At 35.8% G+C, this 24,573-nt stretch overlaps 5 protein-coding genes across 5 annotated transcripts; 3 read left to right on the top strand and 2 right to left on the bottom strand.

The window, feature by feature from the left end:
- Nucleotides 1–211: 211 nt before the first annotated feature.
- LOC106402932 (HVA22-like protein c) lies at nt 212–1,895 on the bottom strand. The gene is made up of 5 exons (XM_013843755.3): nt 1,700–1,895; nt 1,426–1,452; nt 915–1,037; nt 548–806; nt 212–458 (listed from the first exon to the last, which is right to left on the bottom strand). The coding sequence occupies exons 1-5, from the start codon at nt 1,765–1,767 to the stop codon at nt 375–377; spliced, it is 561 nt and encodes a 186-aa protein (XP_013699209.2). The 5' UTR covers nt 1,768–1,895; the 3' UTR covers nt 212–374.
- A 494-nt stretch (nt 1,896–2,389) lies between these two features.
- LOC106403005 (transcription factor TCP15-like) lies at nt 2,390–5,885 on the bottom strand. Its single transcript, XM_013843834.3, has 3 exons — nt 4,646–5,885; nt 3,690–3,764; nt 2,390–2,680 (listed from the first exon to the last, which is right to left on the bottom strand). The coding sequence occupies exon 1, from the start codon at nt 5,639–5,641 to the stop codon at nt 4,676–4,678; it is 966 nt and encodes a 321-aa protein (XP_013699288.1). The 5' UTR covers nt 5,642–5,885; the 3' UTR covers nt 2,390–2,680; nt 3,690–3,764; nt 4,646–4,675.
- Nucleotides 5,877–10,055, top strand: LOC125576307. The gene is made up of 6 exons (XM_048736077.1): nt 5,877–8,304; nt 8,390–8,695; nt 8,804–8,921; nt 9,022–9,179; nt 9,263–9,377; nt 9,466–10,055. The coding sequence occupies exons 3-6, from the start codon at nt 8,874–8,876 to the stop codon at nt 9,667–9,669; spliced, it is 525 nt and encodes a 174-aa protein (XP_048592034.1). The 5' UTR covers nt 5,877–8,304; nt 8,390–8,695; nt 8,804–8,873; the 3' UTR covers nt 9,670–10,055.
- On the top strand, nt 7,450–8,708 carry LOC125576196. Its single transcript, XM_048735615.1, has 5 exons — nt 7,450–7,599; nt 7,861–8,134; nt 8,214–8,304; nt 8,390–8,514; nt 8,614–8,708. The coding sequence occupies exons 1-5, from the start codon at nt 7,450–7,452 to the stop codon at nt 8,706–8,708; spliced, it is 735 nt and encodes a 244-aa protein (XP_048591572.1).
- Nucleotides 9,710–17,423, top strand: LOC125576195. The gene is made up of 7 exons (XM_048735614.1): nt 9,710–9,910; nt 10,904–11,009; nt 11,149–11,244; nt 11,289–11,405; nt 11,586–12,944; nt 13,040–15,937; nt 16,915–17,423. Exons 1-7 carry the CDS (start codon nt 9,710–9,712, stop codon nt 17,421–17,423), a joined length of 5,286 nt encoding a protein of 1,761 aa, XP_048591571.1.
- The last annotated feature ends 7,150 nt before the right edge of the window (nt 17,424–24,573 follow it).

Here is a 24,573-nt window from a genome sequence, read left to right as displayed (position 1 = left end):
ATTTTTTCGCCTAAAATATTTTTAAAAATGGGATCAGTTCATCAGTAAACAAATCATGGAATTAACAAAAAAAAAATTAAAAAAATTGTATAAAGGCCAAAAATATTTATTCGATCAAGAATATATATTTTATTTTTCCATACGATATTTTTTATATGATTTTTATATAATTCACTCTATCCTAGTTCTATTACTAATACAAAACACGTGATACATATAACTACATAAGGATGATACTTATTCGTAATCCTGGCAATTATAAAAGTCATAGACATAAACAAAAGTCACACAGCCAGCTTACAAACTGAATAATGTAGCCAAACAGGTTTAAGATCAGATCAGTGACCGATCAAAACGACCAGAACTTGGTAAACTTAGTACCTATAATCATCATCAACGATCATGTAGTTATTGCTTCCTCCACCTCCACCTCTCCTCCCTCTTTCATAACTATCCTTCTGCATAAAAAAAACATCCATTAAACATTTAAATATAAACAACCAACCCATACACATGTTAATATATATGTAAATGATTTTGAATTTACCCTGACGATCATTCGCTCAAATGCGTCGGTGCCGTGTTTTTCCATGTATTTCTCAGCAGCAGTGAGGATATCGTCGTCGTCACGTTTGGGAAAGAAGTTGAACTTCTTCTGAGGAACGTACCAAATATTGGTGGAAGCTCTTTGAGGATTCATGTAGAATGGCCTGATGAAATGTCTGTAGACGTGTTCTGCTCCATTAAACTGTGGTAGTACTAGCCAGCATATCCCCACCAGCTTCAAGAACGGCCATATCGGGAACCTTATTAGAAAAAAGAGATTTGGTTGTTTATTATATGACCAAAGCTTGTAAGCCTAAACTAAATGGTTTGCACAAGCATAAAAATAGTAGTAACGTTACAGAACTAACCATTCGAGGAGTTTGGAGAAAATGAGTTCGAAGAGGGAGATGATTGCGTAGAGAACCCAATAGGTGAGCCATTGCTCGTCTTGTGCTAATGATTTTGTCTCTATTGCTTTCACTGATGCATATCTATTCATTTTTTGTAACCATAATTAGTTATTTAAATATAGTAACTACATGAATACTCCAAAAGCATGATGCCTCGTGTCTTGGATTATAAGTGGGTTTGTGTGGAAATACGTGCATCTGAGAAAAGACTAATCTTTATTGACAGAATTTTAAATTTTCAAAGATTTAGTTTTTGCATCTTTTCCCCTACAAATTTCCAATGGTCATATCATATCAATCTGAATGAAAGATTAGCTTAAAAGTGAGTTTTGCTATCAAATTAATCTTCTAATTCCCCAACTAACTAACACACAAATTAGCTTAAAAGTGAGTTCTGCTATCAATTTAATCATCTAATTACCCCCATTTAATCAACATACAAAATTATACGGAGAGAGATTTCACTTACAGAGGGTAGACGAGAGCAACCAATGGACTGTAGAAGCAAAAAAAAGTAGCAAGTTTCAACTTTCAAATAAATTAAAACACAAAATTAAACTCTATAAATCAGTTAGAAAACTGAAGATGGTTTCTCTTTCAGAACTGGAATCAAGAACATAGACAATGTAGTTGAACTCAGTAGAAATACTAAAAAAAAAAACAAGGTACACGATCTAATTAACAAATCAAAAAGAAAACAAGATAAGGATCTGTAAAGAAGAGAGACATGGAAAGAGACATACAGAGCAAGAACATCGAAGTTCTTGATGAGAACTTGAAGAACATTGTCATCTCCAGAATGAGAAGGCATTATTACTACTCTCCAGTGTTTTTCTTCTCTCCTTTCTCACAGTGTAGAAGTTGAATGGAGTCCAGCTTTTACCTTGGACTTTTATGACCACTCCTTTTTTTTGTTTTTCTTATTTTTACTTCTAAGCAAAATGAGGGAAACAAAAACAAATCATGTTTGCACGAGCCTCGAGCAATGATGCACCGAAAATTTACCCTTCCCCGACAATTGTTTATTTCTAAACACATTTATAAAAATATTACTTGAGCATGACTCGAGTTTCTACTCAGTAAATTTAGTATATTTTTAACTCCAGAGTTAAGACATAAAAATTAATTATATTTGATTTATCTGGTGTATAAGTGTGAAGTGATTTATCAAATACCTTTAAGAAAGTTAAATGAGGGATATAAGATGAGATTATGCGTCAAAATGTCCGTCCAAACTATACTTGACCGCTTTCTTAGCTTCATTTAATACTTGGGCTTTATGAACCCCATGTTTCTATCTAGCCCATATTAATCAATGGGGGATGGAGGAAGTATCATGCAATCTGGGCCTGAGCAAATACAGAACACCATATATATTTCAACAACGCATGGAAATGATAAAAGAAAAGCTAACCTCTCTTAAAACATTTCGGCCTGAACCAATATATGCATATAAATGCACATCACTTTTGTCAAGAACCAATATATATATATATATGTACCCTGAAAGTAAACAATCTAGTTTATTCGTACATTTTTATCTGCTTTCCTCTTTTTTTTTTCTTTTTTTTGATAACCAGGTGTGAAGAGATATGTTCATTATCTAATTTATCTGCTTTCCTCTTCATCAATCTCTTCAACTCAAAGATGAAAGAGATATGTTCATTAGCATCTGGTTCCCAAGCGCTTGACACAGCCATGCTACGCATCTTTTCCCCAGCAATCTACAACAAGATAGATCTTAAATTACATCAGTAGTTTGGTTCGGTTTTAATTAGACACGGTTTTATTAACGATTTTGATTTGGTTCCACTGTTTTGTTACTCTTAGTAATTTTATTTAGAAGTTATTTTATAATTGATTTTGTATGCATATAGTTAGGAATATCGAGAAACACCCCAAACATAAATATTTTAATATGAAAAACCTTTTTAAAAATATTTAGAAAGGTTTTCATATTATAATAGTGAAGCTTGATCTAAAGTCTAAACAAAGTAGAGAAGCAAGTGACGTTATGATATGATCATCTAATATTTTCCAGGTCAAAAACAAAGAGTCCACATGGATACACTTCTATACGATAGAATTTCCACATTATATAAACTACGTAGATCCAAAGATCTATTTTTAAGCATGCTTTAGAGACATTTTTCATTTCTTTTGGACCTATAAGGTAATGCCAGGTTACTATTCTCCTACTTGTGTCCTTTCCTTTTTCAGATTTCTTTTTTTACTATAAAATAAGACGCCGACATAAAACACAGTGATCGGTCATGACTCGTATCTTATTGTTTATCTATAAAGTAATACGTAAACAACGATATAAAAATATCAAAGAAGATTCATGAGATCATCGGTGCCTCCATATTCTTCTCTATTATTATCGTCAAATCTAATTTAGTTTATTCATATATTTGTTACTGAGATCAACTTGAATTTGCACACTCTTTTTGCCAAATGAATTTGTACTCTTTTAAAATGATTAAGATCAACGCTTATTTAAACCAATAAATATGCTTGGCATATCAATTATCATGTGTATGAGATTATATAACCGACAGGCCTATGTTTTCAGGAATGGTTGGCACTTGGCCCCCATCTATAGAAGTTCCAATACTATTATATTTGAAAGTTTTTATTATTTTATTTTGCAGAGCAATTGTTTATTCTGTTAACATACTAATTGTATATGTATATGAGTATGTGTGGTGTAATTTTAAATTGCTAACGTACCAATTCCCATGCTCGTTGATACATCCACCTTTCGGTATACATTCGTTTCCGTATACACACCCATGCAAGTAAAGACTGTATATAGCGCAAGTAAAATCTGATCATTAAGACCGATACAAGATGCAGCGATACATTTATCACGCATGTTACATATACTTCCGTATTTGTTCTGTATATTGAAAATTTATCAACGAAATATTATTAGATATATATAAAAAAATCAAGCTGGAATCTATAACCATCAATAATAGTTTGATAACTTGCTTATTATATTTATATATCAAATCTATAAAATTCCGTTCTAGCATACATTATTTCAATATTCGTGGATAAACTATTTGGCATTGATATGTCATCATATCAACTCCTCATTAGCAAACTTTTAATAACCAAAAATCACATTTTAATGTGGTTTAATTTGAACTATATGATCTTCTTACTATATATAACATCACATATATATCAACAATATCTTTGTATAGATTGATAGACCAGTCAATATATTGAAAATACTAGGATGTAATCCACACAGGAGAAGTATCTTTCGAGACAATATGGTGGAAAGGATCAGACCATGAACAAACAAAGAACTGTAATATATCTTATTTGGCATGGTAAATGTTTTGTTGATTAACAGTTATACACATATAAAATGGTTCAGAAACCCTAATCAAGTATTATATATGTCTCATTAGAATACTCTTCACATCACACTCAAGAGTAAAGAGAAAAACATTTCACAAGACAAATGCTACATACTAAAACATATCAAAAATCACGTTCTTACGTACTTGATACAATATTCAGAAGAATAATGAAACTCGATCAGAACTCGTGGAAGTTTATAAAGAAAAAAAATACTCCATATGAAAAAGGCAATGCAAAACAAAACAAAACACGCTTGTTTAAAAACAATCAAACAAACGAAAGGACATAAAAAATAAAATAAATCTCACAGATATATTGTTTGTGTGTGTTTTTTTGGCCTAGGAATGATGACTTGTGCTTCCATCTTCTTGATGGTTGTGATGATGATCTCCATGGTTTTGCTGGTTTGCCGTCTCCTGAACCGGCCGGTACGCAGCGTTCAACGCCGACAAAACTCCGTAATGGTTATGTTCTCCTCCTCCTCCACCACCTCCTCCATAACCAGACGCCAAAGGCTGTCCGGAAAACAAAGCAAACGGCGCTGGGAAGTTCATCAAATGTACTCCTCCTCCACCCCCCGCTCCACCGCCACCACCACCACCACCGCTGCTTGTGTTGTAAACGTCACCGGAATGATGAAAAGCCCATAGATTCTGCGTATTATCACCACTACTCCAAAACGGCGCCGTGGCAGGAGTCTGGCTAGTAGGCAAAGATCCAGCCGTTGACTGTACTAGATAATTCCCCATCTGGTTGTGATCTACGAGCTGAGAAGAAGAACAAGAATCCGACTCATTCTTGGGACGCACCTGGTGAAGCTGCTGCTGATGATGATGTTGAGCCATCGCAGGCGAGTGGAAGTAATAGTTGCTCGGAGTTGTACGAAGATGAGCAGCAGAGAGAGAGGATCTTGAGCTACGAAGTGAGATATTAAGAGAAGTGAAGTTAGCCGGAATGGTTCCAGTCCCCGTAGCGGCTATAACCGCCGGTTCAGCTTGCTGGAGAAGCCACTCGATGGTTTCACCGTCGGATTTATGACCGAGCTCGCGTGTGAGCTGAAAGACACGTGCGGCGCACATGGCCGGCATACGGATCCTACGGCCCCGGCCTTCGACTTTGGTGTGTCTGTCCTTTGTTGAGGTTCGCTTTGGAGGTGGTTTCTTGGAGAGAACGTTAGGGTCGGAGTTAGGTTCGGAAGACGAAGCTGATGGGATGATAGCTAAGGAAGTGGAAGAGGAGGAAGAAGAATCAAGAAGCTGGAGAGGGAAGTTTGGTCTTTGATGATGATCTGGATCAGGATCCATATTGATGATGATGATGATGATCAAAGATGGTTGTGGTGGGGTTGTGATGGTCTCTATTAGATCTTTATGTGAGCCATAGTTTCTCTCTCTCTATCTTCTGTTTTTTTTATTCCTAGAGAGAGATAGGTTATATGGTCCTTAAGGACATGAAACTCCTTTCAGATGGGAAGCTTTAGCTGTGTGTCTGTGTCTGAGTGAGAGAAGAGAGAGAGAGAGAGGGAGATGGTTAAAGCGATATGAATATGAAAGCATGGACTTTTATTTTCTTCTTTGCTTTATATCTTTTGTGTTTTTATTTTTGGAATTTTATTTACATTCTAAAGTATTCCCTTTGAGAATTTTTCGTTATTTGTGGTAATAGAAGATAGGGCTACGTGATTTTCATTCTGTACAATTATTCAAATAAATATGTTTTGCTTTATAACGTACAGTGATCGAGATGAATGGAAAAAGAAGAAATTGTATTTATTGCGTTTCATGCATAAATTTCATAATAATACAACCCTTTTTCGATTTTTCCAATAATTGAAAATGGACGTCAGTTTTCGTCGTTACTGTTAACTTCATGTCGATCGCAGAATTAGTTGCACAGTTAGCGAAAATTCAGCGATTCAGAACTAGAACTCAGAAGTTACATATACTATATGTTTTGTACGTACGTGATATCAAAATAATAAATAGATTGAATTATTATTGACAGGTGATTAATCCATATCCATGGATCTACGGTAGATCACGAGATCCACATGATAAAATCCAACTTTTGACAAAGAAAGAATCCAACATCCTTTTTATGAAACATTTTTTTGGAGGGGGGGTATATATCTAGCCATCTAGGGTATATACCCAAAACAAAACCAAATACAGTGCTATATAATATAAATATATATATAGTATATAGGAAAATTATGTTGCTTCTACTTTGTTTCCGCTATTGGTGTTATCTCATTTGATAGAAAATTATCGTTTTTTTTATGTCGAAAGGCCATTATATTACTCAAGTTATAAGTGGTTTATGTAACCAGACCGGAATAGAACAACCAATAAAAAATAATTTTCTATAGAAAATCTTGCAGTTTTAGACCGACAATTGTCGTTAAAGGATGTTTGGTATCTCATTTTCATGTGTTAGGAACATTAAACAACAATATATACAACGTACATATATTAATATTTCGTGTTGGTGATACATTTCCATAGCTGATTGTCCCTATGAATTCTTCCAAACCAATTTTCCACAACCTATAATTATATTCGTGTTGATGCTAATTGATCGGGTTTTGATTTTTTGATACTCAATTTTCAATCAACGAATGTATAAATAGTATTCTTGGTTTTAGTGGGAATAAACGTCTCTCTATATATTCTAAACATTGTTATCTATACCAATAAAGTCAGCTTTTTTATCTCCTTGGGGGAAAAAATGACATGTGTCGTCTTCTCACTGGATAAAATTTACGATTGGGTTTTGTTAACTTAATTGGATTTTGTGTTTTAATTTGAGGCCCATCACAAAACATTAATCCTCCAGGCCCGGACTCGCCTCTTCCTCTAGGTCTTTCCTTCTTACCGCCGCCAATGCAGATGAGAGTCGATGATGACGCCATGGGCGTTACAACGTTTCGCTTTGCTCTTCTTTACTTCGTGTTAAATCGCGATTTCCCCACTTCTCAGCATTCAATCCGACGCCTTCGCTTCCCTGAGAAACTCAGCAGAGCTTCGGGTATAAATACCTCTTCATCCAGACATGAGCAGCACAGCTTCGACGAGAACCAGAAGATCACTCTGTTCAATTTCCGGTTATTACAATGGCGAATCCCCAAGTCCTTCTTGCCGATCTGAATGCAGGACGGTGCTCGAACGTCGCGGAGGTTCGCTTACTCCGATACTGGGAGGCGAGAAATGTGAGAAAAGGTGGTGAATTGATGAGTGTTGACATGCTCTTTGTCGATGAGAATGTAAGCCTCTTTTCATAATCTGATTTACAGTTTACTCCGCTAATATTCTGATAAGTTTTACGCTTCTAGGGATTGCTCATATTCTGTAAAGTTTTCTTCTTTAAGTGATTGATCGATAGCTATAAGATGATCTAGGTTATCTGTGACGCATTAGCGATTTCTTCTTAACGTTTTAATTTCTCCTAAATGAAAGAAGTTTTCAACTTTTAGCGATTGTTCCATAGCCATTCTCTTAATGTTTTAATTTCTCCTAAATGACAGTCAACGCTTACGCAAGGATCTGTTAGTGCGAACCGTCAGCTTAGGTTCAGGAAACGTCTCAGCGAGGGCTCTCTGTACACGTTAACCGGATTTGACGTCACACGCAGCAACACTAATTTCCGTTTGTGTGATGCTCCTTTCTCGATTCGGTTCAATGAAGGAACCTCTCTTGAGAAGATAACGGCGTCTGCTAGGCCCATACCTACGGAGCTTTTCCGATTCATGCCATATGGTCGGTTACTTGAGCTCGCAAACACTGGGAAACAACTTCCTGGTATGTATTTTTATGCTGAGTATTTTTGTTTTGTTGTGTTATAGCATGTGCTAACGTTGCCCTCTTAATTGTTTGTTAGACATAATTGGTGAATTGAGTGCGATCAGAAGCACAATCACGGACCGTATAGCAGGTGCACAGCGTGTGATGCTCACTCTGCGTCTTGAAAGGTTTATTTTTTTTAACATAATGGTTGTTTTAAGGGATGTTTGAACGAATAACTTCAATTGACTGTACACTAATTTTTCTTTGCAGTGGTGAGAACGTTTGTGTGAGTATGTTTGACTCATTGGCGCTTGCGTTTCACACCAAATTTGACAGCTATGGGAGAGAGCCGAAAGTCATAATTGCTACGGGCGTGAATCCTAAGATAGTTGGGGGTAGGCGTTTTTTATGCATTCATACATATAATCGTCAGATGCATGGCAGACTCTATTTGTTTTGGACTTGATATCTCCTTTTTTTTGGCTCTTTGTCAGGTCGTTTATTTTTGAATGCTACTTCCTCCACACATCTCTACTTTGACTCTGAGACAGCTGCTGGAAAAAAACTGTTTGACACGTACGTCTCATGATTCTATTTAGAGTGACTCAAGTTTTTGATATTGCAAGTAGAGCAACTCTTAATTTCCTCATTTGGTGAATGTATTTGCTTTCCTTCTCCTTTCAGCTTACCAGGTCATGGAGCAGTCCCAGGAGAATCTACTTCAAAGGTGGTTCATGCCCAGAAGATTGAACCAATGACCCTCTCCGAGCTTAACCAGTTTATTATCACCGCTGAGTCTCAGGTGAAGTCTTCTTCGTTTATATTTAAACGTGGCCAATTTTTTGTAATAAAACAGACTGATGTGATTTTTATGACTGGTCTCCATCTTCAATCCCTGACAGATAATAGAGTTTCTTTGCACCGCTAAGGTTACTGGTATCCAGCAAGATGAAGGTTGGTGTTATATTGGCTGCTCCGGGTGTTCAAAGAAGCTTGTCCGAGAGATATCTTCTTTCACATGTTTATCATGTAATGAAACTAATGCTGTTGCGGCACTCAGGTGAGAAACATATAATTTGTGTGTATTTAGCATTGTAGAAGCAATTAACATATAGTTGCATTCGCTAATGATGTATGAAATAGGTACCGAGTCGCATTGTCTGTGTCAGACAACACTGATACTGCATCTTTCCTAGCTTTTGATACAGAGATGGCTAAACTAACCAACCTTCAAGCTTCTGAGGCTGCTCAGATTGTGGTATGACCTTACATCAGTCCCATCGCTACTACTTGGTGCTATGGCTGTTGATAATATCTACTTATAAAACTATGTTTTCTGTCTGCAGGGGATAGGGGTTGATGCTCAGGTTGACACAGAACTTCCTCAGTCCCTTGCTGATATTGTTGGAAAAACCTACACTTTCCAGCTCAAATTGAACGATTTCAATTTCTCCTCGAAGCACCAGACCTTCACCATATCTCGCATCTTTCCTGAGCGAGTGCTTGCGCCCATGCCAGCCTTTGTGGTAACTGTGGGTCCTCATATGTAGCGAAATATGTTACTTACTTGCTGAGACCAATAACTAATATATGTGTTTGTTGCATAATTCACAGGAAGATGGAACTGTTCCTGCCGATGCTCAGGCTGGAGATTTGCCACATGGAACAATTGGCAACGTTGGAATCACTTCTACTGGAGCAGATAAGCCAACTACATCTGATGCTTCAACTGGTAAACGTCCACCACCGGCCAAAGACCAGGACGATGACGACAAAACTGCCCCGAAAAAGGCACATGTGGAATGAGACCATCACTCCACAGCTAGAACAACCACAACTGCTTCTGATTCTAATTATGTTTTAGTGTTCCCATTTTCCCCGTGGACTATTTCTCTTTTTCTTTCAAAGCAAAGTGTTATGCTTTAGTATTTTCTATATGGTTCTGAACTATTTGTCTTTGGTTTTTAAAAAATGTGGTTGTTCTTTATATTATATAAATCTACTACTCTCTTTCGTTATAAAGACAGTCTTAATGTTGACATGTTGTGATTAAAACTTTGCAGTCATCCAACTTAATACATTTTGCTTTACAACAGTTTTAATCTTCTACCTACCCAGCTTGGAAGTTTTTCCAATCTTTTTGTTACCATAAGTTACAACAGTTATAATATTCCATTAACTTCGCATCTATACTTTATGCTATAAAAACATTACATTTTAACTACGATCTAAACACACAGCCATCATCATAATATTAGAACAGAATAAAACCATGCTTCCTTGCAGTACAAGCAAAGAGACAGATTCCCACCTTCGACAAAAAACAAGACAGGTGTCGAACAGTAATGTTTCTGGCAAGAAGCACATCGACCATGCATCTCCAGAGACTCTTTCCTATTAAGCATTACTCATCCCTGCAGGCGCAACAACCAAATTCATTGTTTTTCAAAAAAAAAACAACCAAATTCACTATACATTTCATCATCCTTTCCTTTATAAATTGGTTATGAAAATATTCACGGAGAAAACTATTTAGATTTCAATTACCAGAAACAAACATATTAGTGTGTTGTGTAGAAGAAAAGATTGACGAAACTGTGACTTCTTGCTTTTAAAAATTGTTTCACCTTTAATTAATAATAACTGGTAAATGGTGTCTATACGACTCCCAAGTGAAGATTAACTAGCAATGCAAATGAAAAGTAATTTCAACTGACAGCCGTTACAGACGTATATACTCATATTTTTCCTCTTCACTGTTCTGATGCAAACTCTCTAACTAAGATCCCTCAACAAACGAAGTTCACAGAAGACATGGTGAAGGCTCAAGTTGAAGTAAAAGGCAAAGCAAGGAGAGGGAGACCTCCCAAAAACCTTAATGTTTCTGAAGGTTCTACAGCATCATCGTCATCATCTATAACCAAAAAAAGCCATAAAAAAAAAATTTGTAAGTCGTAAACAAACTTCATCCTTTACTTTACTACTAAGTATTATGACATATTCATGTTCTTTAAACTCTGGTCGTCCAGCACCTGATCTACACAGACCTTGGTTTCAAGAGCAACATCTATCACTCACACCATCAACCTTGATCGGCCAACTATCAGATGAAGCTCTCTTGGCTGGTAAATCATCTGCAATGCTTATATGTTATAAAATCTGTTTCCAGATTTTGTATCACACACTTCCTTGGACTCTTTTACCATCACAGTGGCTAATGGAAGACAAGCCCGACAGAGAAGACAACAAATCCGCAGAAGTAAACGTGACAAGTTACCACAGCAAGGCAAGCTAAGCACATCTTCAAAAACTTGCAACTAAATGTTATGAAACCTACTAAATTTTTTTTCTCTCACCAGCGACTCTTTCTGCAAGTGGAAGCCGTAAAGGTATTAAAAAACTAGCTCCTCATGAAACAAACACTTACCAGTGCAATTGTGACTCACAAAAGTTTTTAAAATTGCAGTAAAGAGACGAAAACCAGATGATAATAAGTGGGAATTAGTAACATGCTCTGCTTGTCAAGCTATTGTCTGGGTTGGTGAAGCTGTTGTGAAGGAGACACGAAATTCCCCCAGAATGTTTAGCATATGCTGTCAGCAAGGACGTGTTAAGCTACCACCTAGGCGTCAGCCACCATCGCCACTTAAAGAACTTCTTGATAGACCCAGTTTTATGCTACAGATCCGAGTGGCTAATGGAATGTTATCATTCACATCAATGGGTGGTCAGATTGATCACACTGTGACAGGCACTCCTGGTCCCTTTGCATTTAGGCTCCATGGACAAACCCACCACAGGATTGGCTCTCTTCTCCCACCCGAAGGCAACACTCCACAGTTTCTGCAGTTGTATATAGTGGACACAGAGAATGAGGTAACAAACAGGAAGAAGGCTTTCAGCAAAGGTACATCTTCTGTGGAGATTGATGACAATTTGATAGCTGGTTTAATCAAGATGCTGGATGAGAATAATCACCTAGCCAAAACTTTCCGGCATGCAAGGGATCGTCTATTATCTGGTGATGCAGTTGAGTTCAGTATCACTTTAGTTAATCAGAAGCATAGAGGAAGGCAATATGACTTGCCAACTGCTGGAGAGATTGGTGGCCTAATAATTGGTGATTTCAATTCAGAAGCTGCAGGTAAAGACATTGTGCTTGAGTACAAATCATCAAAGCTCCAGAGGATAAGTGATTTACATCCTCTATTCATGAGCCTTCAGTACCCATTACTCTTTCCATACGGAGAGTACGGTTATGACGAGAGAATTCCCTATGATGTGTCTGTAAACTCTAAAATAAAAAGAGAATGTATGACTATGAGAGAGTACTACGCTCACCAGATCCAAACGAGGCCATCTGAGGGTATGACTATCATCAAGTCAGGAAAGCTACTGCACCAGTATATTGTCGATACTTACACTGCAACAGAACAGGAGAGGCTTCGATTTCTCAGACTTAACCAGAAACAACTCCGGGCTGAGTTATATACAAACGTCTGCGACGCCTTAGAAAGTGGAGATACGGATGCTGCCCACCTAGGGAAAAAAGTCATATTGCCTTCTTCATTCACTGCAGGACCACGCTACATGTCTGAGAAATATCAAGATGCCATGGCTATCTGTCGTTTTTATGGTAACCCCCACCTTTTCATCACATTCACAGCTAACCCAAATTGGGTTGAACTGAAAGAACACCTAGACGCCTATGGAGGCGATTCACCCAACAACAGACCAGACCTTGAGTGCAGAGTTTTTAAGCTCAAGTTAAACGAGATGCTGTCTGACTTTAAGAAAGGGGTTTTTTTCCCAAAAACGGCTGCAGGTATTTTATAAGCTATGTTTCATTCACATTTAATCTAGCCTTCTCAGATTTTACTCGGTTTCTCAACTAACCACATATTTTTCCTACCTATACAGTTGTATACACAATTGAGTTCCAGAAACGGGGACTCCCACACGCCCATATTCTTCTGTGGTTCGAAGGTTTTAAAGGAGAATCCACTGCTGCAGTTATTGATCAGTACATAACAGCTGAACTACCTGACAAAGACACAGACAGAGAGGGTTTCGAGTTGGTTGAGAGGCACATGGTTCACGGGCCATGTGGAAACAAACGCCCTCAATCACCCTGCATGGAGAAAGGAGAGTGCACAAAGAAGTACCCGAAAAACTACTCAAACACCACAAAGATTGACAAGTCTGGCTTTGTTGTTTACAAAAGACGAGCTCAGAGTAGCTCATACGTTCTGAAAGGAACAGTAGAGCTAGACAATCAATACGTCGTGCCACATAACCTCCCCCTCCTTAAAAAATATCAAGCACACATCAATGTAGAGTGGTGCTGCAAGACCAGCGCTATCAAATATCTCTTCAAATACATAACAAAGGGTGTAGACCGAGCACTGCTACTGCTTCAGGAAAAGGGGAAGAGCACAGAAGAAATCGAGAAAAAGAAACAGCATCTTGAGCTTGATGAGATAGATCGATTTCAGGAGTGCCGGTATATTTCAGCTTGTGAAGCCTCATGGCGTCTGTTTTCTTTCCACATCCACCACAACGAGCCTTCAGTGATGAAACTCACACTTCACCTTCCAGGAAAGCACAGAGTTGTCATTGATCCAACTAAGAGATTAGAAGAAGTTCTCTCAAGGGATGATATCGAGAAAACAATGCTCACTGCGTATTTTGAGGCAAACCAGAAATATGAAGAGGCCAGAGAACTTACGTACATTCAGTTTCCATCTCGGTTTGTGTACCACAGTGACATAAAAGAATGGACACCAAGAAAGCAGGGCACAGCAATAGGACGAGTCGCCTATGTTCATCCAGCTGCAGGCGACTTATACTACCTTAGAATCATCGTCAACGTTGTTAAAGGGGCCTTTGGTTTTGAGCACCTCGCCACTGTAGGAGGTACAACGTTTGAGGAGTATCGGGATGCATGCTATGCGCTAGGTTTATTGGACGACGATATGGAATGGCATGATGCTATAGTTGAACCATCCTACTGGGCAACAGGTCGTCAGCTAAGGAGGTTATTCATCACTATCTTGATCTACTGTGAAGTTGGAAACCCTCCGAAGCTTTGGGATCACGTGTGGAACATATTGGCTGAAGATATCTTATATATGAAACAGAGAGAATTCAACTTTCCGGGCTTGATTCTACAGGATGAGGAGCTGAAACAGTATACACTAATGGAGATTGAAAGACTCCTAAAAGAGAATGATAAATCTCTAGCTGATTTCCCCGGTATGCCAAAGCCAAACAGCAGTGTTCTTCAGGAAATATCAAACACGGTCCTGCGGCATGAGCTAAACTATGACCGTGAGAAAGAAGCAGCAGAGCATGAGATACTTTTTAGCACCATGAATGAGGACCAAAAAAGCATTTACAGCTCGGTCCTTGATTCTGTCAACAACAAAGCCGGCCAGTTGTTCTTTGTTTATGGCGCTGGAGGGACCGGGAAGACTTTCTTATACAAAACAATCATTGCAAAACTCCGATCAGTTGGTAAAGTTGTCATACCTGTGGCATCAGCTGGGATTGCAGCATTGTTATTACCAGGAGGAAGAACAGCCCACTCTCGCTTCAAACTCCCTCTCACTTTGACGGAGACAACAATGTGTGAGATTAAATATGGTTCTATGTTGGCAAATCTGATTTCCAAAACAGACTTGATCATATGGGACGAGGCTCCTATGGCTCACCGTCAGGCTTTTGAAACGCTGGACCGCACACTTAGAGACCTACAAGCTATGGAGGATCCAGCAGCTGCTGATAAACCTTTTGGTGGAAAGACCGTGCTTCTGGGGGGTGATTTCAGACAGATTTTGCCTGTGATAACTCAGGGTTCTAGGCATGACACAGTCAAGGCTTCAATCAGTAAGTCATACCTATGGCCCTTTGCACAGATCTGCACTTTAACCATCAACATGAGACTGAGCCAAGCTGACAAAGAATTTGCGAAGTGGATACTAGAAGTTGGTAATGGAACAGCGCCAACTGTGGCAACAGAGGGTAGATGTGAAGAGGAAGGTGACCAGGTTATAATACGAGATGAATTCATGCTTCCAAGCTCTGGTCTTCCGCATCAGACGATCTCAGATGCTGCTTACCCAAACTTCGTTAATAACTACTTAAACAGAACCTTCTTAACAGAGAGAGCTATCTTAGCACCAACAAACGCCAGTGCCCACGAGATCAACTCCTACCTTCTATCTAAGGTTCCATCGGCAGAGAAAGAGTATTTAAGTTCTGATAGTGTTGCTTTTGAGAGCACACCAGAGGAGGACTGGACAAATAATTACACTCAAGAATACTTAAACTCGCTGGAGTTTCAAGGTTTGCCAACCCATAAACTATGTCTGAAAGTTGGGGCTCCTGTGATGATGTTACGCAATCTCGACCAGTATAATGGGCTATGCAATGGAACACGGATGGTTATTTCACGGCTGGGGCACAGAGTTCTAGAAGCTGAGCTTTTAACAGGGACTCATGTTGGAGATAGAGTTTTGATCCCAAGGATACAGTTGTCCCCAACAGACAGTATACATCCGTTTACTTTCCGCAGAAGGCAATACCCAATCAGACTGTGTTATGCGATGACTATAAATAAGAGTCAAGGACAGAGTCTAAAACAGGTTGCACTCTACCTTCCAAGACCAGTATTTAGTCATGGCCAGTTGTACGTTGCGCTCTCACGAGTCACGACTCCAGATGGATTGAAGATACTTGATGACAGTGAGAACACGACAAGGAAAGACGTTGTTACTAATATTGTCTACAGAGAAATATTCACTAATCTCAGAACAAGTGAGTCACTTAAGACCCAATCTTAAAAATATACTTCTACGTCAAAACATTATGTAGCATCCTGATCTTAGCTCCATTTGTTGCAGGAACATCGTAGGATCCCGTCCAGTTCTTACTACAAACGAAGACAGGAACTGACAGTATTCATAAGATGGTGATCCAATATTGAAACTACTTTGATTAATTTACAGTCAGTTTGTTTAGTTACATACTCGAGCGTTAAAAAAAAAAGGTGTTTCAACTTAATTCTAAATGACGTCAAATCTATGCTTTATTCTAATCTAATACACACGAAATTACTCGAATTGACCTGAGAACCCAAATTCAAATTCACAGCATCAAAGCTTACATATGTATCCTAACCTACTTTGAATTGTATAATAATTAGACTAAAGACCCAAGTGTTGAGGCATCTCCTCTAATAATTTATAAAAGGACTTCGCCTTCAGGCCTTTAACAATATCTAATACTGTCCTCATACAATTTTTATCTATTTCAGAGCTTCCTTCGGCCACACGTTTCTTTAAGAATTCTCAAAATTTAACTCCAAAAACATACTCATGGTTTGTGCCCCTTTTAAAATCTTCTAAACACACCTGTGTAATATCCACACTAAACACTCTTAAAATTAAACCACTAAAAAATCCATAATCTCATATAGTTCCCATAAAAACATTAGAGACAACTAATAATTTTTGAACTCACGCCTATATGCAATAAACACCCTAAGATTTGGTGTCCATGGTATATCATAACTCCACGTGATTTCATCAAATCAGACGTTCACATATCCATATAAATTAATCACCTCCCTCACTACGGAAAGCACTTTCACACTAAAAGCAAAAACTCATAAAATCAAGATGGTGAGAAACAGAGTTACTTGTGTCACAAAAAAAAAAAAAAGGAAAACAAAGTTACCTCTAACATTGAACGCTTGCCAACTGATCTCCAGACTGAGATTATTTCGCGTGTAGGTATACACAGCAGGAGGGGAGTCCGCAATCTCCTGGCCGCCATCCCTCCTCTATCCAGCTCTGCCGCTGTTCCTCATGTCTACAGGAACCTCAATCTCCACCCGCTAACCGTTCATCCACGAGCCACGTTCAACAGATATCACATACTTATGGAACGGTGCCTCGCCAGCTGTAACTTGCATGCTCACTACATACATGGAATACATGAATATTTCGAGAACCAGAACAGGGACGTGGGCTTGGACCATATACGCATTGCAGCTGAGGGTTTTTACGATAACGCTATTTATCTTTACGGTATAATTATGTTATGTAGTGGAGAGCCAGCGATCGGAGAAGCAATGCTAGACTCGCTTCAATGGAGAGAGAACAAATCAAGAGCTGACAACTGCTGGAGAAGGATCAAAAGATCAATCCATGGCATAACAGACACAACTTCAGTCTTACAGGACCGCTTACGTGAACAAAAGAGCAACCATAACTTGCCACCTAGACAACTTGCGCAATAGGTGTGACGCTTGCTTTTATTATAAGCAAATTGAAAAATTTGTTTTCATTAAGTAGGCGAACGAAGACGTCGGCAAGTAAGAGAAAGGACCTACCCAGTTTGTGATGTTTTAAGTTTTCTATTTTTTTTTTCCAAAAGTTTCCGTCTAAACTAATAAGTGGTTCATTATTTTATTTTCCTATTCTAAATAATAATGGGCAGGGATCGATAATCATTTTTGGTTACAATATACAACCTCTAAATATAACATACATGTTATTATATATTCATGATTATAAAATCGACACCCAATACTATACCAGAGGTTTTGTAAAAAAATTTAAAAATGCAAGAAAAACGAAGAAAATCACTTAACTACTCGAACTGTCTCTTCATATGATTTTAAAAAACAAGGGTTCGTCAGGGAATTCAAATTTGGAGACGAATAGAAATTTGTACGAATATCCCAAAAACAATACAATAAAAACTATATATTCAACATAATATAAAATTGTAAACTACACAAATATACAAACAACCCGCGCGTAGCGCGGGCACACCCCTAGTATTAGATATATGTAAGTTACACTCGGGATCTTAACAATAACTTATAATCAAAAGTCTCGGCCAGTATTTAATACATATAAGAAATGAAGAATCAAGACACGAAAAAGAAAAGGAAAAAGAAACAATTGTAAAAAGGCGTTGTACATATTTGACATATGTCAGATAATAACAATTACTAATCAGAAAGAACGATCACAACATTTGATGAATAATAAAGTCAGCCAACTAATTAATCACTCGTTAAATCGTTTCAGTCATTTTCTCTACTGACATATCTATTTATACACATTTGACTCCCCCCACTTTTCCTCAAACTAGAATCAAACTTGCCTCAGAAAAAAAAAATCACAAAATTGACTAATCGACATATATAAACATAATCAAAAACTATATAATTCGATCCCAACATTCTGGTTAGCCAACTCTAAACGATTTAAGGTCGGATTCAATTTTATATTTGATAACTTAATTATTTATAGGGTATAATTAGGATACACTGCTCAGTTTGACATTCCTATATGCATATTGAATATTAGTTTATTTCCATAAAATATTAGTTATTTATCTCTTATTTTGGTTGGAGACAATTAAAATAGACATGTGGTGATATAAATGTAGGATGACACACCAATAGTTTTGGTTAGTAGTCTCGCGGGACATTTCTGGTTGATCAAAGTCTCTCAGTTTTATAGTAAATCAATCATCTATCTGTCAAAATACTTTTAAGGTTGTAAAAATACGAATTTGTAATAAAATAACAATAAGAAGAAATGAGCGTATTAAATGAACAAATAAGAGAGATAGGCAGTGGGGTTGAAACAGACTCCACGTGCGTGTCCTCTGCATCATTCACTCTCTAAAGACAGTGACCATAGCCTCATCCCTCATCTGTGGGTCCATGTCTAGTCAAGTCAAGTTATTAATCTTTCTCAAATTTACATTTATTTCTCCTTTTCATATTTTGATTGAATCTGTTTACCATCAATCTTTTTTTCAAACATTACTGCCAGTAACAAAAGAACATCTCAAGAATTGCCAGCTTTTGTTTTTACAGAAATTCTCGAGATTGTCTACAGTATTGTGAAAAATACACTGTTTTTACTTCATTTTAAAATTAAATGTATTTTACTAGAATGTGCAACAAGGCTAGACAAATTCATGTTCCATATTGTCCCATCATGTTCCTAATTTCCAAAAATAATAATATATATATATAAATACATCTAGCTTTTATTCAAAATATACATTTTTCTTATTCAAAAATCTCGACTCTTGTTAATAAATGGAAGGAAACTAACCCTTGATGAGAATTTCTAATTACTTATTTGAATTCTTTTTTTGTCAAAACTTATTTGAATTCATTTATATACTGAATAATATCATGTAGATAATGGGATATATGTTTAATAATAACAGGATATTTAATATTCTCTTATTGGAATATGAAATTTATTTATCAAACAAATGTTACAATGTTTAATACATGATATTATTCAGTATATCAAACAACTTTTCTTTTGGCTTTGTAATGGATTTTTTTACAATGTTTAATTTTTTTTTAAAAAGCTATAAATAAGAGACTTTCATTGGAACATAAAAATGTTGGTATCTTTTAATTATGCCTTTTAAATAACATTTAATATTATAAATTATTAATAAAATTTTTGGGTTAATGATGCTCTGAGTAGATAAAAAGGGATACACTTGAGTATAGTGTGCAAAATGGAGAGAGAAAATAATAAACGAAAAATAATTAAAAGAAAAAGTGGGCTCCCATCCACATTCACCAGCAATGATTGCCTCACTGCCTTTGCAGCTCCACTTCTGCCTCTTTCCTCTTTCTTTTCATTTATTTTATCTTCTCCACCTCACTTTAGATTTGTTTATATATTTGCCCCGGATTTTAATTTGATTTACATTTACTCCATCTTTCTCTCGATATACTATACATATACGGCATAACATCAAATGGTGCTCTTCCCATACTCTATTATTGCTCATTTCCCATATTTTACAAACATTTGTGCATTATGTGTATCTCTCTCTAAATAAATTAAAGTATATGTAGATAGTCTATTTTGAGTTTTTATTTACAAAAAAAAAAGAATGTTTGATATATAAGTACATATGTAAACAAATAAAAACTAATTTCATGCAGCCTTAACAAGGAAATTCTTAGAGTATTATAAATAAAATTAGTTTATCCAATCATTTGCTATTTAACATCATAGTATATTTTTATAAGATATCCGAAAATTTGTCTACCTAATTAATCAAAAACTACATATAATATAAAAGTAGGTCAGTTTTTTACTCTTTCTCAACAAATAAATAATCTATGTCGTAAACCATATTTTAAACAGCCTATGCAATCGTTGCCAAAAAAAAAACAGCCTATGCAACTGATATAGTTTTTCTGTCAGTGACCAACTCTGTTAATAAATATATAGAACTTTATAATACCTATGAAGAATTAGTGATCGATAAACTATATATTTCTCTTTTTCAAAAAAAAAAATTATATATTTCTGGATTCAGTTTCAATGTTCAAAAGCTCCATAAATAGTTTAGCGCTTGTTTTTTCTATGAACTGTGACGTGTGCGTGTCTATAAATAATAGTAATACTTATCTCCTAACCAAATTACAGTGATTTACATAAATGTAACCATTATATATGTTCGTTATGTGTCTCGTTTCATCGTACACAGTTTAAGATGAACATCAGTATATATACACGTTTAACGTTACGAGAACCAACGACACCTATAATCTTTTATTTATGGTAAATTTTATTGATACAAATTATACTAAACGATGATGAATAATACATATATGTATATGCATTAAAAGCCATATGTACTGTCATGTTTTGATAGAGAGATAGAGAAAGGAATAAAACTGGCATGGATAAACCCATGTGACGATAATACAATACATAGCTTTTGAGCAAACACAATTTGGTCGAGATATAATCAAACAAAGTTCCTTATAACGATTATAATCTTATATCAATTTCAACTGAAATAAACTTTAAATCCAATGACATAGTTAAAAGGGATGATTTAGGAATGATAAATCCACCGCATAATATTAGCTCCAATAATAAAAAAAAATTATGAATTAAAGATCCAGACTTTTCTAATATTATTTTGTGTGGCCAAGATTGATTTAAAATTATGAGAATAAAACTAATAAACGTTATTCAATTAAGTCGAAAAACCCAAAATAATTGATTTGTTGTTGGCGAAATCACAACAAAGTTGGTCTCCCCGAATTCCTTATCTCCCCGTAAATAACCTTAGGTCCTTCCATGGCCGTCGTTTTCTCTCATGTCCTCCTCGGCCACACTCTCTTTGGTCGTCTAACTTTTCCTAAAATGTAATTAGTTCTTATTAAAAATAAAAAATATAAAAAGCAATATTTATCATTGAAACAATCAATAATTTATTATTAGTGTAACCTAAAAATTAATTTCTCATCACTAGTAATTGATTTATTCTAGTAAAAATCATGCGAATCCCACAAGCTTTCATCTCGCGACGTAAAACTAAATCCCCTATAGAAATTGAAGATGGGAATGGGATCCGATCGAGTCGCAGCTCGTCAAGTTCCTCATTGCTGGTACAATATATTGGGACGCTGAGGATAACCATGTCCAACGTAGCAGTCTTTTCTTTTACCTAATAGACTTTGTAACTAATGGTTTTCATCATCTAGATGCTAATCAAATTAAGCTTACTAATTTTAGGTAATAACAAGGTTGATTAGTTTAAAATAGTGATAGTTTTGAATCAGTTATATATATATATATGGTTAGGGATCCCTATGATTTTATTCTTATTTTATATTCGTTAAATCGTTTAATGATCTTGCTTAGTGTTCAGTAATTATTATTTTCATTGTGTTACTTTAACTTATTATATTGCGTTCTTAATTGTTTGTTTTGTTTCTTCGGACGTTGTATTTGGTCATCACAAAATAATGGAGAATTATATTCTATCTCCTTACCCTTCCACTGTGTTGGGCGCTGGTATCTAAATATTCGATATCATTTATAGAACGTCAGTACACCAAAATGCACGTTAATTAGTTCGGGGTTTAAAGCAAAGATTGAATTAGCGATAAATAAATAAACAAAACTGGGGGTACGATGGTTTATAAGAAGGATATTTATCAAAAAATGGTTTATAATAAGGATTGTACATGTGAACGTATGAGGCATGGATTATATTGGTAGTGTACCAATCATAAGATGAAGATGAATTGGTGTCGTTGTGTCTTATACTGAAATTAATTTGAGGAAAAAGCAATGAAATGACACCAGAGCATTTGTGTCTTTTAATCTTCAATATATATACATACAGTTAGAACTTTTTATGTATTTTTACTAAAACTAAGAAATTTCATTGCGATGAAATTTTACATGTATTTTTACTAAAAGTAAGAATTTTTATGTATTTTGGGATATGTTGACCCATGTAATATATACAAATTATGATATTTTTATTTTTGAACTTTACAAATTATGAATTTGACCCTCTTAAAAGATTAGACTGGCTCCGCCACATATCATGGAAGCTTTGTTTGAAAGGGATCACTCGCTACGTACTGTTTAACGAGTTTGAAATATAAAAGAGATATTCATGTGATCTGTAATAATTGACACTTTTTGGTAATAATGACTATAACATTAATATTTTTTATTATTAGCTAGAGATGATGTTTTAATTTTCATGTTCCTCATAAATTTAAACAATTAATTAATTTTTAAAAGTACTTAAATTTCGGTGTCTAAAGCATCTTTGTCAAATTTATATATTAGCTGTTGTATCTGTTCAAATAATTACAGCAGTTTATATCCAATATGTGGTCACTCCCATGCTTAAACCAGTTTCTCCATTTTATTTTATTTTCAAAATATTTAAAGGTAACCACCACGTACCGCTGGTATAAATATTGTTGTGTAGTGAGATTGATGTAATTTAGTTCTGGTGCAATAAATAATTGCATAGAAAGAGAAAAAAGAGGAAGAAACAACATAAAGTTGTCCTCTCGTGAACTGTCACTACGACTAGCGACACAATCACGTTGCATCCGGAACCCTAGCATTCAACATTCATTGTTTGTGTGTTTGTACATTATTCATGTCTCCACATCTACATATTTACCCCTCCCTTCGTATCTCTGTCTCTACTCCTTTTGATTTCTTATACAACTGCCTATCCACTTTTATAGCTTCTGTATAAACTTTAATTTCGATGTAATTAGTATGACATTAACTTTATTGATTGTCTGTTTAACATTTTTTATTATAGTTTTTATTTGTCTGAAACATGTGTATGTGCATTAGTTCTTTACTTACATGTACATTAATATGCACACACGATACATATAGTCGCACATACTCTAGTTATGTAACTTACAAACGCATGTGCGTGAACGTAATCCATACAGCATGCATACGTACATTTAAGAAAATCCAAAAACAAGAGTAATGCGTATGTGTGTATATAAATATTGTACCTCATCTGATCTCCATGACTGTGTGATACCGATGTCTCACCTTCTCTTCTATAGTTCCTTCACTTTTTTTTTTTTTTGTAACCGAAGTATCTTAGACCTTCGGTCTATAGTCATTTTGGACTAGGAATCCAAACAGATAAATTTATCCACTTCCGCTACCGATAGAACTCAAACCTAGGACCTGGTAATACTCCTCGATCCAAGAGCTTCTCAAGGGCCAATCAATAGAGCAACCTACACGACCTCGACTTTTTAGCTTTGCTACCCTTCCCTATCTCTTAGATTGATATTAACTTCTTTTTTTTGAAACACAGATTGGTATTAAATATTAAGTGTTTTTTTTTTAAATATTAAGTATTAACTAGAGTAAAATGGTGGGAAAATAAAGGTGAAAAAGGAGGTAAGAGAAGCAAAATTCAGAGTAAAATTTCCTCTCTCTATAATGTTGAGTAATAGATGATTCCATTTTTTATTTTCTTTTGGCATAAATGGGCTGAAAACAAATCATATGTTGGTTAAAAAATAGAGTGGCTCAAATATTGTTCACTCTATTTCATTATCGCCAAAAGTACCTTCTAATCACACGCTTAAATTATTTTTATGTTGAGTAAAAACTGTGCTGACTGAAATGTTGGGCGTTATTATTGTTGATTTTGTATCTATGTGCTTACTCTATATAGATTAGATCTATTGACTGGTATGATGGACTAATATATTATATCATCTCCTAATATAGGATAAAGAAAAGCACGAAGAAAAATGGCAACCGTATGACAACTAACAAAAAAAAACAGCTTAAATACATGTATACACGTACAGTTATGCGTCTCTCTCAGACGAGAAGCATTAACTCACTAATATAAACGATGTTCTATCTCAGACGAGAAGCATTAACTCACTACTTACTAATATAAACGATGTTATACATATCCACTGTCTTTTTCCTTGCATAATTTGTAAATAACAGCAACAATATTTACTCAAAAAATTTTCTTTTTGTAAAATTGCTGCACTTTAGTTTACTTAATTATCTATGAAAATTAAAATATCACATCAAGTTTCCTTTTTTTGAACAAATCAC

Source organism: Brassica napus, chromosome A7 (genome assembly GCF_020379485.1).
Source record: "Brassica napus cultivar Da-Ae chromosome A7, Da-Ae, whole genome shotgun sequence".
Lineage (NCBI taxonomy): Eukaryota > Viridiplantae > Streptophyta > Magnoliopsida > Brassicales > Brassicaceae > Brassica > Brassica napus.
This window is presented reverse-complemented; position numbering and strand designations above follow the sequence as displayed.